We start from the raw sequence: 18,127 nt of genomic DNA, 5'->3' as shown, positions 1-18,127 counted from the left end.
GCCCGACGGCTGCTAGGAAGTGTCAGCAGGCAAAGTGCCGCACTAAGTGCTTCTATGTTTACGTGTTCTTTCGTATCTTCTATTGTTTACCGCAGTACGTTTTCTCCTATAAAATGAATATATGCTGTTACGATTGATGGCGCCGCTATTCTGTTCGCGCCTACTGACAGCTTCATGCAGTGCTCCTTTGTTTTGTGGCAGAGCCTACCCTCCTCATAGGCGCCGGCCATGCGGCGCCACGCTGTAGGTAATTCAACCTCAACGGCTGCGAATGGATCTTCACGTAGAGAGATGTCCCGACGATGCGGATGCTGCTGCCGAGATCTCCTCTCCCTCTCTCTCCCAGACTTAACGAGCGCCGCCACGCAACTCTAGGTGGCGTTGCGCTACTGCCAGCCCTAGAGTTCCTGTATATGCTCCCGTAGGGAGCATATACAGGAACTCTAGCCGGCCCCTCACGATCTCGGAAAGAGTATTGTGTGTTCCTGTACTATTTTCGGGCCGTATGCACTGAAGCACTGGGAAAGCCGCGCAGCCGTTACGGCTTTTCGTATAAAACCCGCCCTCTCGGTGGAAAGTTCACATTCGTTTTGCAGCAGCGAATCCATGCTGTCGCACTGTAGAGTTCTGCTGTAACCTTTCGCGGTAGGGTATTGTTTCGTATTGCTTCTGTTCCTGTATTGCTTCGGCACAGCTCTCGCCATTCAGTAAGCCAGTTAAGTTTGTCTTCAGCTCCTTGTCGTCATCACCAAGGAAGCAACCTTTGTTGGCCACTCACCGGAACCGCCGAATGGTTTTTGCGGTTTCGTTGGAAGTAATGACGATAAGCCAACTCCGTCCTGCCAGCACCTCAGGTACCCGACCTCCAGGAACGGTCAGCGAGCTCGTTGAGATTCCGGTGATGCGGGCGGCTGAGCCATCTCATGAGACCGGGCAGCTTGGATATAGTGTTGTGACAGTCTGAAAGGAGGATGATAACACCAGAACTCGCTGTTTGCTTACTGAAAATGTTGCTAAAAAAGGGAGGGACGACGAGATAGGGGCTGATGAACGATACCAGGTATCTAAAGAGCACGAAGTGCCCCTGTCATTCCCAGCTGATGCTCCCGACGACGGGCCAAATTGGCTGAGCTAGTTGAGATTCCGCTGTCGCCTGTGGCTGCGCCGATGTCGGGAACCGACCAGCAGGAGCCAAAAAGAGGAAACGAAAACTCGCTTCGATGTTTGCTTGCCGGAGGCGTTCGTGAAAAGGTGAGAAACGGCGACAGACTTGCGGGCATTCTTGCGGTGAATATTTCTGTGTGGGCACACCGCAGATCGGGACAAGAGAACGCCGCCTTCACAAAGGAGTGCGCGCCTATCGTTTGAGCGCTGGAAAATCTCGTCCGCTCCTTCGTTCGCTAGACCTCTGCCGGAAAGGATGACCGATGTCCTCTCACGCGGTCGCAGCACTCTTCAGAGAACGGGCGCACCCAAGGTGCTATGCAAAAAATTGGCTGGCGATTACGATACTCCCTAATGCGATATTTGGGTGCTGCAGCAGTGCGCTGAGGGAGCACTCACTGGTGGGTTCTCTCGATGGTAGTTATGGTGAGCCTCTGCGGCGGCGCCGGGAAGTGCTCTCAGGAAGGGACCGGGAATTGCGTCTTGGGAAGCGAACGCACATCATAGTCACGCGCACGCCCCCCTTATGTTTTCGCCAAGTGTCGCGCCCTGCAGCGCCTCGCGCAGGCACAGCATACTGCCCCCTCCCCTCCCCCACCGTACGCTTTCGGAGAGCGCTGGCTCACGCCGCCACGGCGAACCGCCTTCCCCTCCCCATTTCGCGACACTCTCCTCCTTTGCTTTCTTTCATCGTTCGCTTTTTCTTTCACTCGTCGGTCTTGCCATCGTTCTCTCGGTAACGACGACGGCGACGTGGCTCAGCCCAGAGACGGACGCCAAAGGGCTGCGCCCTAAAAGGGGAAGCTCAGAGCAATGCCGAGAGCTTAGGGTGCAGCGCCGTATCGGGCAACTAGACGGATCTTGCGGCGAGACAGGGTCTCGGCCGTTGTTTCTCGAGCGGTTTGTGTACGCTCCGAGAATAGGAGAGTTAGACGAACTTGAGAAGCTCGAGTGATTTGTGCGCACTCGGAGCTAGCGTCTAGCTGAAGTTTGAAGTTTTTCTTTTTATTTCTCATGTACCCAGTTTTCGTACTGTAAATAGCTGTATATAAACTTCCGTTTTATTTAATTCACCCCAGCACCTTGAGTTCGTCAATTCGGCCGCCGTCGCCAAGAACTTCAACACCATCGCCCAGCCAGCCTCCTGCCAAATCAACCGGAGCCCGGGCGATTGGGTTCCTGATCGACACCGGACTTCGGGGAAACGATCTTTACTGACGCTGTTGACAAAGAAATGCTTGAACCAAGCGTTGAGGGGATCAGATGGCTTCTCGGAGCATATATCCTGCGCTCTCCTTAATAACATTCGCATAAAAACCAACATAATTATTCTTCAGCAATGTTCTAGATTTGTTTTTGTAACTGTTGAGCCATCGGCAAACATAAAAGTAGGCAGAATTGCTTATTTGTCGCTCGTAAAGGCGCCGTTCTGTGATACCTCGGTCGCGGGGTGCGGCTGTCCGCGCCGGCACCGTACGAGCAAAATATGCCGCCGCGGCTGCCAGGAGGCGCTGCCTGTGCCGCTCAAGTAGCAGCGCACTAGCCCTATAAGCCTGTTGGACTTCGCGTGGTACCGTTCGAGATATTTGATTTATATTCTTTTGCCTCGTTTACTCAATGCTCACACTTGTAGTCTGGCGGTCCAGCCTGTGGACGATTTAAAGTTATATATTATGGTATGGGCCTCCAAACTGAAGTCGTTTCTTTCTTACTTCCATGCACTGTCGTCACCCAGTGTATACCTGCCGCTGTCGATACGGTACTTTAAATTTAGCTGCAACGGGTAGTTAGACATACAGGAGCTGTCAATCACAGACATCGATAGAAGCTGCAAACGAGATCCGCCAGGTATATTTGCCTCACGAAAGCCTGGGGATTTAAGCATAAATGATTGCTAAGACTCTGGAGAAACAATATATATCTATTGCCGCTATCACCAGGGGCGTACCGAAAAGGGCGGGGAGGGGGGGGGGGGGGTCGGTGTCAGACCACCCTCTGAAATTTTCTAAGCAGTGTATTCCCCCTCTCCCCCCTCCGCATTTCGGCTTTTTTTCCGTCCACGCGGGCTTCACACTCCGCATCGGTATATTAGTGTGTGAAAACAAAATAAGAAAATGAAATGATTTTAGCACGCAGGCTACCTTTTCTTTTTTTTTTTTGACTGCGGTGCATAATAACCCCCGAAAAATATTTCTGGCTACGCCACTGGCTGTCGCCCACCGCTTCTCTTGCGTTGAGGCAAGCAATGATTTAGTGCTCTCTTGAGTGCTCTGCAGCTATGCGCTTTTATGTTTTCACAATTTCAGAGGTCACTCAAGAAACTTGTATTCTAAAACTACCAGCCGACAAAGCACATACTTTGAACTTCTCAACTTCAGTTCAATGAAGACTGGCAGCAAGTTTGTAATCGGCAATAGCAAAGGCGCACTTAATTAACAAGTTTCAGAAAACTAAATATGCCGCGGTTATGTCGAAAAACTATTCTATCGGTCTAGAACGAACTCGCCGTCAGCAGACGCAGCAGCACCCAGGCGCTGATTGCCTCTAAGTAAGCTGGAATCGTACTTTGCACGGTTGTGACTACCACAGACCAAATTCTCCAAACAAGGGGGTCGTTTTGAAACATGCTTTTGCATGGCGCGGTAGCGCCATGCAAATGCATGTGTTCTTGGGCTGGGGCGCCGCTTTGAGGTGCCGCGAGCGTAGCCCAGAGGAGCACTGTATCAAGGGCGCAAAGCGACGCGCACTGCCCCGCGTCGTTTTGTTTGTCGCTTTGCGCCCTTGAAACAGTGTTCCTTTGGGCTACCCTCGCCGCACTTAACCACCTCAAAGCGGCGCCCCAGCCCAAGAACACATGCATTTGTATGGCGCTACCGCGCAGTTTCAGAACGACGCCCCTTTTTTGGAGAATCTGGCCCCCGATCTCGCTCTTAGAATGCCTTACAATGAACTAGAGCAGCATCTCAGCACTTGCGAACACCTGACTCCTTGTTTGGCTAGCGTACGCCGATAAAAGTTTTGCTGAGGGCAACCGAATTTGTGCAAATTTACGCGGCTCCTTGTAAAAGGTGGCCACTGCCCTTGAAGCTGTTCAGAAATCTTTTTTCCTCTGGTGTATTCTGCAACATAGTTGTAAAATAAGCTCAATTCGATGCGCTCGTGCCCACCAATATGATGTCTTTATCGCGCTACAAACGCGATGTTGTCGAGACGGCCTGAGTTCAGCAAATGGCACATGCGCTGCCGGCGAACGCAGTCGAAGCTGGAAGGTCAGTGCGGCACCGCGTTCCCAGCCGGCGAGCGCCGCCGCGCGTTGCAACACAAGCGTCGCCGATTCGCCGTCAGTCCCGCCCGCGCGCAGCGGAGGAAGAAGGGCGGACGGAATGCCGCCGCGGCAGGGCAGTGCGATAGCGAAGGCTTCGCTGACGTCACCACCGGCGCGGCGGCCGCCGCCGCCGCAGCTGCCGCAACTTGCCGAACGGCCGGCGGCGGCTTCCGCTCGGCGCTCTCGAAACGGGAGGGAGACGTCGCGTCGGCAACAAAAACGCGCCGTCGCGCTTGTTTCGCGACGCCATCTTGAAGCGCGCGTGGTCTGCGACTGCATGTGCGTAAAGGTCACCCTTGCCTGCCTCTACGCTCGGCGAGTGGAGAAAGAACATTTCGTCGCAAGAGCGGCGGCGATGTGGTACGCTGTAGTCGGGCACGACATTTTGTAGCGGCGGGACCTGGCTGCAAACGCGTCTTGCGTGTGGTTGAGTCGGCTCCGTTTTGATGGAGGGGGCAGGTTACAACGGTTTTCCCTGGACGCGGTTCCTGAACCAAGTGCACGAGCGCCCGTTCCTGTACGATACTAACCTGCCAGCTTACAAGGACTCTCTCCTTAAGGACAATAGCTGGGTGGAAATCGGAGAACAATTTGGCCTCACAGGTGAGTGAAAGTGCCAGAAACACAACTTCACCGGGGCTGCTTCAGGAATACGAACATGAATTACTGTGGCTCCGCCTGAAAGGATAATTACTCTAAATTCATGTTTGCAGTGAAGGCAGCGTGGATATCAGCCCAAAATTTTTCTTTTTGTTGTAGCGCAATGTCGATGAAGCCGCTTACAGAGTGCTAAGTAGACAAGGGTTTGGGAAAAGAGGATTGCAGGAGTAACGCAGATAAATTATTTCACTCTCAGTATTTCTATTCCACCGCGTGCTTAACTGCACAAGAGCGGAAGTTTGAGCGCACTCCCGTTCTACGTTTCCCTTCCTTATCTTGAACTCAAGATAGGGCGTATACATACATATTCCTGCAACACTTGATTTATACAGAAACTGCCTCATGTGTCTCATCGGGGTTGGTGCTTTCGTTTCTGCAAACACCATTTAACAATATGGGTCGTTCTGCAAACTTCCCAGGTCATTATTATCTCATCTTCACTAGGCGCAGAAAGACACGGGCGAACGACTTAGGTAAGCACGAACATGATGAGTGTGAATCGCGGCAAAGTTTGGCGCTACCACGTGTTTGTACAAACACGGCCGCTCGATGGAAACTGGCCGTGGTACAAACATGCTTGTCAAACAACCAGGAAGATACTCAAAACCTACGGAATCAAAAAACGAGGCGACAGATGTGTCAGCCAGCCGTCCCTGTGACTATCTCCGCAAGAAGTATCATACCCACATAAAAAAATGTGATGTAATTCAATGTAGCAATGTGTAACATGCGCCGGTGGTGTGTATATGTGTACTTCTTTTCAAAATAAACTTCAGTCCTGAGGCGCCCTGTTTGGGCTAAGCTCGTTACTGATCCGTCTCTTCGGTGTTGGAGCTCGTCGTTCTAGCTGACACGCTGTTATGTTCTTTCGCCCAAACCGTGCAGGCCTGCAGGCGAAGAACAAATGGAGGAACGCTCGCGACCGCTACATCAAGATCCGCGTCCAGATGAAACGCAGCAAGAACATAGAGTACGACGAAAACGGATTTCCCGTGGCAAACACCAAGTGGCGCTGCTACTCCAAGCTCGACAGCATGCTCAGGAACACCAAGCACTGTGAACAGCTGTAAGTGCACCAGCCCTGTTGCACATTCCGTTGCATGTCGAACGCGGTGAAGCACTTGTTCCGTCTCCCCCTTTCTCCCTATTTTCTTGCAGATCACTGTTCTTATTGTCCAATAGGACGCATGCCTTGCCTGTGCGTTCGGAGGTTGGTTCCGATGCATCATCATCATAATCATGACCATCACCAACATCCTGAAAAAGGTCACTATCTCACCCTTTCGAAACGACGTTTCCGGGTAATCGCGCTCGTATCGTTAGTGAACGGGGAATGCGATCACGCTTCCCTGGAGAGAGTGCGACGGAAAAGTAGAAGGTATGATGTACACTGACACGCCTGTGTCTCCATTGAGAAGGGAGACAATTAAGGATGGTGATGATCGTTTACGTCTGATCCAGATGAATCACAAGCGGAACCATGATCAGCGTACGGTAAAAAAATGGAGTGCCATTCGCAGGCTGGGGATGAGTATAAGTGTGCGTGCGTATAGGTGAATGCAGCCATCATCTGGCATCATATTCGAAGGAAACTTGAAATTTTTTGAACTCAAATAAATGTGTAGCCAATTATGCGTTCCATCTTCAACTTTGTCTGCTGGCGTTTTTCTCCTTGATGACAAACAAACAATGAAACAAGAATTCTCGTGGTTCAGAGGAAAAGAAACATGAAAGTTTAAAAGCAAGTTTTCCTATGTGGGTACATTGCAGCGCCGTGAACTCGAACATACCAGACGTAGCAGCAGAAGCAGTTGCTTAATAACTCGTAAAATGAGCAAACCGTGAAAACATATGTCGCCGTCCCATCTACTTTCCCGCTCCACAATTCTGGTGCAGACGGGAATGTTGACAATCAGCGCAGTTCTCGTTCTAACGTATACCTACTCCAAAATCATAGCATTGCGCCCGCCTTGTCACCACGAATCCCACAAGCGGGAAAAATCTTCACCAGAAATGCTAGGCTATAGATTGCTGCTATACGTATCAGATTAGTAGAGTCAGAATTCGCTTTCGTTGTGAACACCTCCGTTTTTTTTTTTCCCATGTTTATTCGACGTACTGGGACTCAACAGGTTAACGAACATAGGATAGTGCCAGTCATTCCATACAGACTCGCTTCATATAAAACGATGCAGATTTACAATCACGCACGGCGGATACTGTTTCCTCGGAAGGATCTGTTCTGAAATTTTTACCGTGGCGACCTGTGGCGTAATTACATGTGGAGATAAAGTTATCCAACCTCCAGGCCCCATCCCGCTTCCTCCCAAAGCGGTAGCACCCTCTCCAGCCGCTGCTATTTGGCGAGAGAGCGGAGGGGGTTGGGGAAAGGAGTGCGCGGCGGAAAGCTCAAACCACGCTCATGTAATACACCACACCGCTTGTAACGTACGAGCCGAATCATAATCAAATGAAATAATTTTCTACATCAATTCATAACACATCAGCCGTTGCAACAACCCGTCCAGTATTCCTAGAACATACCGCCTCACCCGCTCCGTCCACACGTATCAGCCCTTGCAATGTTTTTCCTTACAACAGGGATGACGATATGCTGGTATTGCATGATGTAGCGGACGACTGTATAGGTAAACGGTCTGCTTGAAGAATGCACGCCTTTAGCACGAATGGTTTGTTCTACGTGAACTATGCACCTAGAACTGCGCGCAGAAAATGAACCACAAATTGAAGCAAGACCGGCTAGTTAGTGAGGTGATTAGTGCTTTCAAGTTGCCTCCCTAAAAATAGTATGGCGTGCAAGCGAAAACGCGCAGTTTATGTTGAGGTTCCAGGAGAAATCTCACGCCCAGAACGGTATCGTGCATGGTTAGTTCATAGACTTTCTGCGGTGCCCTGGTCATTACACTTTATGGCACGAAGGTGATTTAGTTGGCCTAGCTGGTAACTAATTAGCGCGTAATCGCCAAAATATTCTGCATTTTGTTTTTCGGGGTAGATGATATTGCATTAATTGGTAGCGATGTTAGAGACAGAGACACACGCGTAGTGAAAGGGGTTAGCTTCGCAGCTTTTTGCAGAAATGGCCTGTGATTTGTGGCGCACCTCGGCAACCAAATCTGCGAAATTGTGGTGCACGGAGAAAAAAGATTTGTCTGTTCAAGAATATGGCAGAACTATAAATAGGTCTAAAGAAATTTTCTTAAAGGAAAGTTACCCATTTTGTTATTTTGTTTTGCATGCTATCCGTAGGGTTAATAATGATCTAATTAATTAATCAGTGTGTTAATTAACATTTATTTATTTATTGAATACTGCCGGCCTGAGTGCCAGGCCTTAGGCAGAAGTGGGAATCCAAGTTTACATTCACAAGGACGCAATAGTTCCCTGGATACATATAAAAAAAATGACGCAGAGAAAATAACGCGAAACACATTGACTATATTTGTCGAAGAAAAAAAAAAGAAAAGAAAACACAACAAAGACAGCGCACACCCGCACAGAATTTTACGCGCACTACACTTTAACGCGCCACTGCAGAAAATTGGGCCGATAACAACTATTTTCAGTTTGAAAACCACGGCATGTTGACAAAAATTGACACACAAGAAATAAATTTAAAAAGAAATATACACGGAGACAAACGCCTATACATCGCCAAGGGAAAAAAACGGCAACAATGTTTACATGAGGGAGAACACGATGCGCGAACAACTATGTTTTGAAAGGCCCAGTTTTACAGACAACAAATCACTGCAGCACAAAGAACATGAAAAGCGAATGCAGCGATTTGCATTCAGCAGTATAAAATATACCCTTAAGGTAGAATTTGAACAAGAACAATGAGACAGCAAGTTAAATTGAGAAGTGTTTCATGAATATTTCCACAGTAGGGCATTCGGCCGTACTCTGAGGTGGAGAATTCCAACTTGCGACTGTTTGAGGAAAGAAGGAATATTGTATACGTTTGTGCGACAAGAAAAAAATATCTAACTTTTTTCGCGTGATATGAACGCGCCGGGCGGCCATCGGTCATTGTGAGGTAGTTAGCTGTGTATATGCCAAATTTATCATGGTATATTAAATATGATAACTTTAGCCTGTCGCGGTGACGTCGCGTTCGTAACTTTCCTAAGTTTTCGGCCTGAAGGAGCCTGAAGGAGAGAATGTAATAGTGTTGGGCTTTATTTATTGGTTCACACCAGGCGGGCAAATTTGGCCACAAAGCTGCTGGCATCAAGCATCGAGTTAATAGCTTTCAATGTTTTCCCGCTTCTTCTTCCAGCCAGCTGGGTCAACTGATCAGGCCAAAGCTCGAACCGTAAGTATGATGGCTGCACGATCGAAATTACATTATCCGGCACTGTACATCCTCGCAAATTTTAAATAATATAGCGGGAGCGACGACCGATCGGCATGTCAGCGCCTTATCACGGTGTTCAGCAGCAAACTAGTCGAGAGCACGCGCACGCGCATACAACTATCGGTTTTGGGAGCGTCGTCTGCTCCGCTTTTCTTCTCAGGGCAACACACCCCCTGTTTTTATTATCTCGCGAGGCCGTTTCGCTACCGCCAAAGGTAGCTAAGCAGCGTGGGGCACAAAGTCATTCAGATGCAGTGGCAGGGGGTGTACCACTCTGAAGGGAACAGCGTGGCAGACGGCACTCATACAGCAGATAGCCCTATGCGCGTACGCGTACTCTCGACTATTTCGCTGCTGAACACCGTGATAAAGCGCTGACATGCCGATCGGTCGTCGCTCCCGCTATATTATTAAAAATTTGCGAGGCTGTACAGGGCCAAAGTATGTCCGACCCTAATTCGCCAATGCTTCATTTGTTGCAGGGAAGAGTACTACTACGAGTCAGCGGATGCGCCAGAGTGAGTATTCGGAATTTCCCTCGCGACGTCTGTGAAAGGGGCGCTGAAGCAAATTATCCAAATTGTAATTCCTGGCTGCGTCGTATGCTCTAACTCTCGCAGTTTCCCCATTTTGAGCAAACCTGGACCCTCAGTCAGTCAGTCCGTGAAAACTTTATTACACACCAGTCAAAGAGGGAGGTGCCCCCTCCCCCATTAGTCGGCCGGTATCCCTTGGGTCTTGGCGGCTTCTAGGGCGAGATCTTGCGCTGGGCTTCGGAGGTTCAGCTCAAGAGCAGTGCCTCCAAGGATGCTACGTTTCGGTGCGCTTTGTTGTACGAATGACAAGTCCACAGCATGTGGACGAGGTCCGATCGAACCTTACATTTCTTACAAGTTGGATCAAAGACTTTGGGATGCCATTTACTATATAGGACTGGGTTATGGAAAACTCCCGTCTGCAAACGTCTCCAGTAAACATCCTCTTTACTACTTAGCTGCGGATCCGCAGGAAGTAGTGTCTTTCTCTCGGATCTATATTACTGCGTGATTTTGCTGTAGCCACTCGCCCCTTCGTTCGTCATCATTTGGGAAAGAAGCTCGGCATGCAAGGCCAAGGCCGGTGACTCGAAGTCAGCAGCGGTGGCGTTGGCGGTGATCGCCCGGGCTGTAAGACCTCGGGCGGTCGCATGTGTTTTCTCATTCCCAATGATTCCCCGATGAGCTAGGGTCCACACTTTTGAAAAAAAGTTGAGGCTCCAGACTTTCCAATCTGGAGCCTCAACTTTTTTCAAAAGACGGAAAGAAGCGGCCTCAAAGACATATAACAAGCTACCGCAATCACTACTGCAGTCAGGGAGTTTTGGCAGAGTGGAGAACTGGTCTCAGTATGGGACTCGATAGTCGACCTGTGCGACTGCGCGTGCGCAGAAACGGCATGCGCATGCGCAGCTAGTCCACCCAGCGTGTACCGGGCGCCATACCGGGACTGGTTTTCCCCTTTCTAATTGTGGTAGCCCCTGAGGTAGTCCGTGTTTCTCAAAAGTTGAGACTACAGGCTTCCGCAAAATGGTGAAATAGCGGGAGTTGAATGCGGCCGCATCGGCCACTAACGAGATGACGTAACACTGAAACGTGGTTTCATGCTATTCCGAAGGTCAGATTTTCGATTGTAACATAGTTTGCTTTTAATATCGGCTCTTTCTGCGCACTTAATATAAATTAAAAATGCCCCTGATCCGGCAAATCTCACCCTGGGTACGTCCCGAAGCGTCGTCACAGTCGACATCACTAAGTTGGCGAGGAGGAGCATAACGGTTCAAGGGTATACGGCTCTTCTGAACGTACTTCTGACGCGAAAAAAAAAGCTTTTAAATTTCCCGAGAAAACACAGAAGGTAATTTGCACACCGTAAACGTTAAATTTATGAGCTAATCACACAATGTTTACAACTGCCGAGCGATTTCTCTGGCGCAGACATCTCTGACGGCCGGATAACCCGGAGAGTTTTGCTGGAACCTCTTAGAAACATGTCAGTGCTTTTTCGAACTCATTGACTATTCAGACATTGTTAGTCTCCTGTCAGGTTCTGAAGATCGGTTGTTGTCTGTAACCCGCCTCAGTGTCCCTTATAGTGATTTGTTGAACCCGTCTGGTGCTCCTTATAATAGAATATTTACCCTGAGATACTCCATTTCTCCGCTATTTTGCTTGTCAGATATTGTTTACACCACCATAGAGTGTATTTTTTATCATAACGAAAAAAGTTAAATCATGTCTACGCTTTATACCGGGGCGTTTGCTTTCTATCTGCAAAATTAATACGGGGTGTGCGTATACAGGTTGATAAGATGAGTTATCATGCTTTTGTTAGGGAATACAAGACAGGCCTAAACCTTAGGAAGTGTCTACCCGGTGAGGACGAATTCAAAGTCAAAGTAAGCGCACTGGCAAATGTGAATTGCGTAGTACACACGCGGATGGCGTGAAACTGTGAACAACAATATTGCTACGCTAATTTTAATTCTGTTAAATTTGATATTCATTCGGATAACTTAAAAGCATCGTAAACTCAAAAGCCCTTTGGAAATTGTAGTTATGCTGGCTGAACCCCGTTACAACTGGGTTGAATGGTTGTCGGGAGATCCAAAAAAGGCTCGTTCTATTTTAGCATCGCTTCAAGGGATGCTCGTTCGACCGGTGTTTTACGAAATTTCCTTCATTTGTTTTTGGTAGTGTAATATACGGCTTCAAGGCATAAGGCCTATTGAAATTCTTACGAAAAGAGTGGCCGCGTATCTGCTCCTTTCGTTGCAGCCTGCATCGACGAAAGACGATATTCGACTTCAGGCGCTGTTAAGTAAATGCCTATCTTCTCTTTCCCGCTCACCTCTCATGCTGTCCCTCTCCGGTCTCGTTCCTTCCAAGATAACACGCTAGAGCTTTGCTCAAGTCAATTTAAATTTACCGCGTTCCGCTGCTCTAAGTCGGGTGCCTCGATGCCTTCGCTGCGGTACGGTGAAGACGCGGGTGAATCGAGGCATCCTACTACAACATTTATTGAACCACATTTCCCTACTCCACAGCGTTCCAAGCGGAACGTGGAAACTATCAAGTGGAACCGTTCGTTGGTGGTGCGCATGATTTCTTAAGTGCCTCCAGGAGCGCGGGCAACAGCAGGTGACGGTTTTCTGCAGTTGATGTATTATTTTATTTGCTATAGTAAAAACCAATCATACATGAGTTTTTAAATAAAGGAACGCTGCAAACATCACTTGTGTATTGATCTTCTGCCTTATGTTTGCGTAATGTCTTGTTATCGTTCAACAATGTTGACAAGTATGAACATTGACACCTGTCTTAGACGTTTAGATTTGGCTGTGGGTATATAAGACTATTGTGCAGCTTCTGTTTCACTTTGGCTGGGTGGCTGAATCGAGTCAGAGAGAGACAGACAGACGTACAGACACACCAAAATTTACGTGTTTAGGTAGCCCAAGAAGGACTTCAAAAGGTTCCCGACTGTGTTGGCTGCCTGTAAAGATTTTCATTTGTGATTTTTCTCCTTCACGCTGAGCTGTGTTTTAGGCAGCCGCAGCTTGTCGCCGCTGTGCGCCAGCGGTTTGTGCAACAATGAGTTAGTCAAAGAAGTTGCGTTTTCGATTCCACAATTTCAGATTGGTCGCTGATGCGGGCACCTCTCAAGACGGAGCTGAAACTATTACCATTGAACCGTAAGTAGAAATCTGGCCCTATAGACGCATGCATTCATATGACGTCAGCCATTGACTTACGAACGGAGGATGGCGGCAAGGGGAGGATTCGTCTTAAAGCGATGTGATGCAGGAGGGTGGTGTGAACTCACTTCCTGACTCTGCCTACCATCTAATAGGAACAACCGATAATTTATAATTTGTCGCAAGCCAGAGGTGTGAGTGCGTGACGATCAGCTGTCGTGCAATGATAATAAAATATATTTTCATAAAAAATGCCACTAGAAGAAGGGGCAGGCATGTGTTGGTATTTTTCAAGGTACCTAAAATACGTAAAACACATTTTTCTCATTTAACAGGGCACCGTCAGTGGCGTTCGAGGGTAACCACGACACGCAGGAACGGAATGCCGAGCGCAATGACCGTACATCATCTCCCGAAGCTCGCGCCACTACAGGCAGGTGAGTATACCAGGGCCTGAAACGACTGATTCCTAACCAGAAACCGTGGGGAGATTGGTGATGCTATACCAGGATCGTCCAAGTGGTGTCAATTTTAGTAAATAATGGATCGAATGATTGTCTGTTACGTTGTGAAAAAACGTGGCTGTGATGGAATTCATTACCGTGTGTGATTATTATAATGGACATGGCATGATCGGGAGGGAATTGAGGCGGAATAGGGCGAGCGGGCCACAAATAGGCTTCAGCTGAGTTTTACATTAGTGGAACTCGGGCGGTGTGGAACAGTACCCGAGTGCCCACCACTAAATGCACTATGGTAAATAATTCAATCACGGCCACATCTCTGATAGGATAGAGGCGATGGTTCTTTGTCCCATCCGTGGAACTTGGGAATTTGCCTGCTGTCTGCGTTGGGGCCTATAATACACACAATCTAGTCGCGGTCTCGGCACGTGCATAACGCTCAGGATTTTCGTCCACGTCATCGTTACGTTGCTGGCATCTTCTTTAGTATTGGCCTAATTTTGTTACAAATTCGCTTCAAGAAGACCAGAATGGTCAATCTCTTAGTTTTTCTTACTTGCAATATAAATACATTATTCGTCTGAAAAAATAAAAAGAAAAGAAAACCTGCCTGCGCGGAACAAAAAAAAAAAATGTTCGTGGCATTCCTGCCCTATCTAAGTAGAGGAGGTTCACAGTATACGCAGCATAAGAATTCTCAAGCAGTATCAGACTAGACGGCTTGCGAACTTTGTGGAGTACGTTTGAACGCCCTTAATGGCATTTGTAACTGTTTGGACCGCAGAACGGCGCAAGTTTTTTAACTGATGACTTTTTTAAAGGCGTCCATTATTTGAGCTGCCTTTTGGCACATAGCAGTGAAAGGAAAAAAAAAATACTAGAAAAAGTGTTGCTAATTACGGGAGGTAATTTCACCCAGGCTCATTTGTCAAAAAAAAAAAAAAATCTCGAACGTGCTTTCATTTTTTTATTTTATCATACTGCGGGTGCTCTTTATCATGGAACGCACGGGAGCGCAATTACCTCTCGCTCAAAGCATAGAATAAGGCGCTACGTAAACGTTACCACAAAAACTACGCTTGGCAGACGAGCAGGTCTGTCACCGCCGATGTTTCGACCTGGGGGCGCTGCATCTACTACGCATAGTGGAAGAAGCTGAAAACTGACTCCCTCGCTGCCCTCCGGCGTACATCGCCTGAGTCAAGCTTGCTCCCATACTGAGAGTCATAAACGCACCCTTCTAAGGACCGTCGTGCTCGGGCGTTGTACGCTCAGAAACTCCATTTACACACTCGAAGCGTTCCACCAGAATGAGTACCCATTGTAAACTAACGCGAACTTTTTCATTTCAGAAAGCGTCGCCGAGGAAGGGACGAGTACGACGACGAGGAGGCCTGCGTGGCCGTCGACGGGCGAGGCCCAGCAGAGGAGGCGCTGGAACGGAAGTTGACCGCTTGCCTCAACCAGCTGGCGTACATCAACCGCCGAGCTTCAGTCCCACCCGAGCCGGGCAACGTTGGCGGGGACGCGTGCCACGCGCACGGACTCTCGATCGCGGCAAGACTGCGCAGGCTCGAAGAGAGCACGCTCCCCGAGGCCTTGCACAGAATCAGCGCCGTGCTCTTGGAGTACGGCGTGTGAGCAAAGGACTCACCCAGAACTGATGATCTCGAGGCGGGACTTCCTCCTTGCTGACGGCGAACAGTGCAGCCGTGTGTGGGAACGTTGTTGTGGTGATGTCATTGTGAAGTGGGGAACCAATTTCTTCCATCTGAATGCTCAACCATTTTTAAGTGCGCTGGACGAGGAAACCCGCCCTTGCCGTCTGTATACTGTATGCGGGATGTGTCACACTTCGCCGCGTCTGAAAATGCTATTTATTAAAGAAAGGCCCTTCGGCATTCATGATTTATTTCACCTTGAAAAATGTCTACCCAGCATCGCATTTTTGAGTAGTGTATTTTGAAGGGTATCGCTGTATAGCACTCCGTAGGGATACATGGGGTCTAAGGGAGATATTCAATAAAGGACCAAAAGTTGCCGTCCTGCAACAAAGCGCCTTTTCAGCAGAGCGTTCATGTGTAGCAGTGAAGTTGACCTTTTTTCGCCCATATGGTTTTATGGGGGTACCTATAGTTCATCTCACAAGCTAGCTGCAGCACTGTGGAGGCTACATTGTTATCAATAGTGCGCCCACTGAGGGCGCCTAATCCACCGTGAAGGGGGTCCTGAAAGGACACTCCCTTCTCCCCTCTCGGCAAGTGGCACCGCACGGCCCCAGCGCCTTTTGTCGCTTCCTTCGCGGTGAGTTAGGCGCCCTGAGGGGGACAACAATGTAGCCTCCACAGTGCTGCAGCTAGCTTGTGAGATGAACTATAAATAGACCGCATATTTCCAGCCAAAAATGCGTTTCTATCAAGGTGTTAGTGTATAGCAGTGTAGCTGACCGTAAAGGAACTCTGTATATACGGCTTTATAGGGGTGGATGTGTTTATTAAAAGGTCCCAGGGCCTCCCTGCTTCAGTATAAGGCGGCTTTATGGCACACGGGAAAACGCCTTCCCAGCAACGCGTGCACGTGCAGAGGAGCCGACTTTAAATAGTCTTTGTGTATAGAAGAACGTACACGGGAAAACGCCTTCCCAGCAACGCGTGGCACGTGCAGTGGAGCCGACTTTAAATAGTCTTTGTGTATAGAAGAACGGTATTAAAATTGAATTCCCCCTTAATAATTTCTGCATTTTTTATGCGTGTTTGCCCTGTTTTCATCGCCCAAGTCGCCAGACCAACCATTCGAAGGTAGCATTATGTATAGCTTCTCACTGAAAGTTGTGGACTGTTTTGGGGTAATTGGCGTGCATGATGTCAAGATCTATTATGAATTCCGTCAGTGTGCTGTGAGTATAGGTAAGCTGGTATCATTCGGCGTTGGCGAGGAGGACTTCCGCTCAGGCTCGCTCTTTTAACCAGAAGTGTTCGTGCGTGCGTTGTAATGAAATGAGTGAATTGGCGCGACTTTATTGCGGTAAAGTGTTCACGTTTTAGCAGCAAAATGAATAAAGGTCTCTAACTCCTTTTATGTTGAGTTTTTAGTCTGTATATTTATATGTATAACTTTTAATTCATAAATTTGATTTGCTTTAGTTCTACTCAAAAGGGCCGCACACAGTAGAAGAGGAGAGGAGCATTTATGTCATGCCTAAGCTTGGATTTGTCAACCATCAAATAGGTTCAGTTGTCACTTGAAATAACCTGAAAACGGCAGTTCCGCCTAAGGTGCAGGTGCCCTTTTATTTCTACTGGCCTGTTTCGTGTCACGCAAGGACGTGAATCAAGGCAGGAACATGTCGTGAACATGCTTCGCTTTGCTGTTTCCCCAGAATGGACAAACAGAAGAAATTCTACTTCATAAAGTTTCGCGCCTAGGCGCCCTGTAGATTTCCAGACGCCGAATAACAGCGACGCGCACGATACTCACAGAATGCAGCTGAATTCGCTGCCGAGTCTTGTGGACCCAATGAGGTGAGACAAGTAACGGCCTCGAACAACCTAAATGGCCCGAGAAAATGATGAATGAGCAACCTAATTCCACGCGTCGGCTTATCACCCGATGCGATTGAGCACTCAAGAAGAGCTCACTGAGAACTGAGCGCAGCTTGAAGCGTGTAAAAGGATTAGCTTTTTTTTTTGTGTGTGTGTCGTTCGTTCCACGGCTCATCACGCAGACAGAAGCGGGTGAAAGTGCATCACCTCCGGCGCGACCTTTTTTTTCCGCGAAAGAGTAGAATCCCGGAAAGAGTATCATCGCGTCAGCTGAAGCAGAAACAGCACAAGGGGGTGACTTCGTGATCGCCGCTGCTTACTCTTTATTATGGCAGGAAAAAAAATGCTTTTTTTGCTTTATCGACATAGTTCTCTCAATGCTGTTGCAGCAGCGCGATGCGTTCACGCATCGCGTACCAGATGTGCGACAAAGGGTACAACACTTGCGGGAACTACAGCGGGCGGGTGATGATGTTGAGCACGTCACTTGACGGGGGGTAGTTAGCCTTTTGTGAGTCAGACGGGAGGCACCAAGCATGGAATATATAAGAGAAGGGAGTAAGCTCGCGGACCCGCAAGGGCAAGCACAAAAAATAACAAGGGCAATTGTTTTAAAAAGAAAAAAAAAGCTGAAGAAGGGCAGGATGGAGGGAAGCATTTTGCACTAGGGATCGCGGAAATTCGCACGTTTCACCCCAAAAATCCGAACCCGTCGGGGCCCAGCCCGGCGATTGATGGGGTTATGCGGGCGCGCGCACGATTTAGGAGGCCGCCGTGGAGCAATCAAACCAACACAAGCTTCCCGCGTTTTGGCATGAGGAGGGTGACGCGCGTTTTGTCGCGTTTCGCACTCAACGG

The 18,127-nt window shown here is 48.6% G+C and overlaps 1 protein-coding gene across 1 annotated transcript; it reads left to right on the top strand.

Moving 5' to 3' along the window:
• The first annotated feature begins 4,616 nt into the window (after positions 1-4,616).
• Positions 4,617-16,791, top strand: LOC144169873 (uncharacterized). The gene is made up of 7 exons (XM_077699281.1): positions 4,617-5,092; positions 6,035-6,215; positions 9,453-9,488; positions 10,013-10,048; positions 13,204-13,260; positions 13,599-13,700; positions 15,080-16,791. Exons 1-7 carry the CDS (start codon positions 4,936-4,938, stop codon positions 15,366-15,368), a joined length of 858 nt encoding a protein of 285 aa, XP_077555407.1. The 5' UTR covers positions 4,617-4,935; the 3' UTR covers positions 15,369-16,791.
• The last annotated feature ends 1,336 nt before the right edge of the window (positions 16,792-18,127 follow it).

Source organism: Haemaphysalis longicornis, unplaced genomic scaffold, assembly GCF_048455015.1.
Source record: "Haemaphysalis longicornis isolate Haplotype H1 unplaced genomic scaffold, Haemaphysalis longicornis Haplotype H1 scaffold_2, whole genome shotgun sequence".
NCBI classification, from domain to species: Eukaryota; Metazoa; Arthropoda; class Arachnida; order Ixodida; family Ixodidae; genus Haemaphysalis; species Haemaphysalis longicornis.
Note: the sequence above shows the minus strand (reverse complement) of the source record. Positions and strands in the feature narration are given on the sequence as shown.

Excerpts from the sequence above, each read along its gene's own strand:
- LOC144169873 (XM_077699281.1), top strand. The coding sequence starts at position 4,936 with ATGGAGGGGGCAGGTTACAACGGTTTTCCCTGGACGCGGTTCCTGAAC. Across the intron at positions 5,093-6,034 it reads AGAACAATTTGGCCTCACAG|GCCTGCAGGCGAAGAACAAA; the intron begins GTGAGTGAAAGT and ends CAAACCGTGCAG. Across the intron at positions 10,049-13,203 it reads GAGTCAGCGGATGCGCCAGA|ATTGGTCGCTGATGCGGGCA; the intron begins GTGAGTATTCGG and ends CCACAATTTCAG.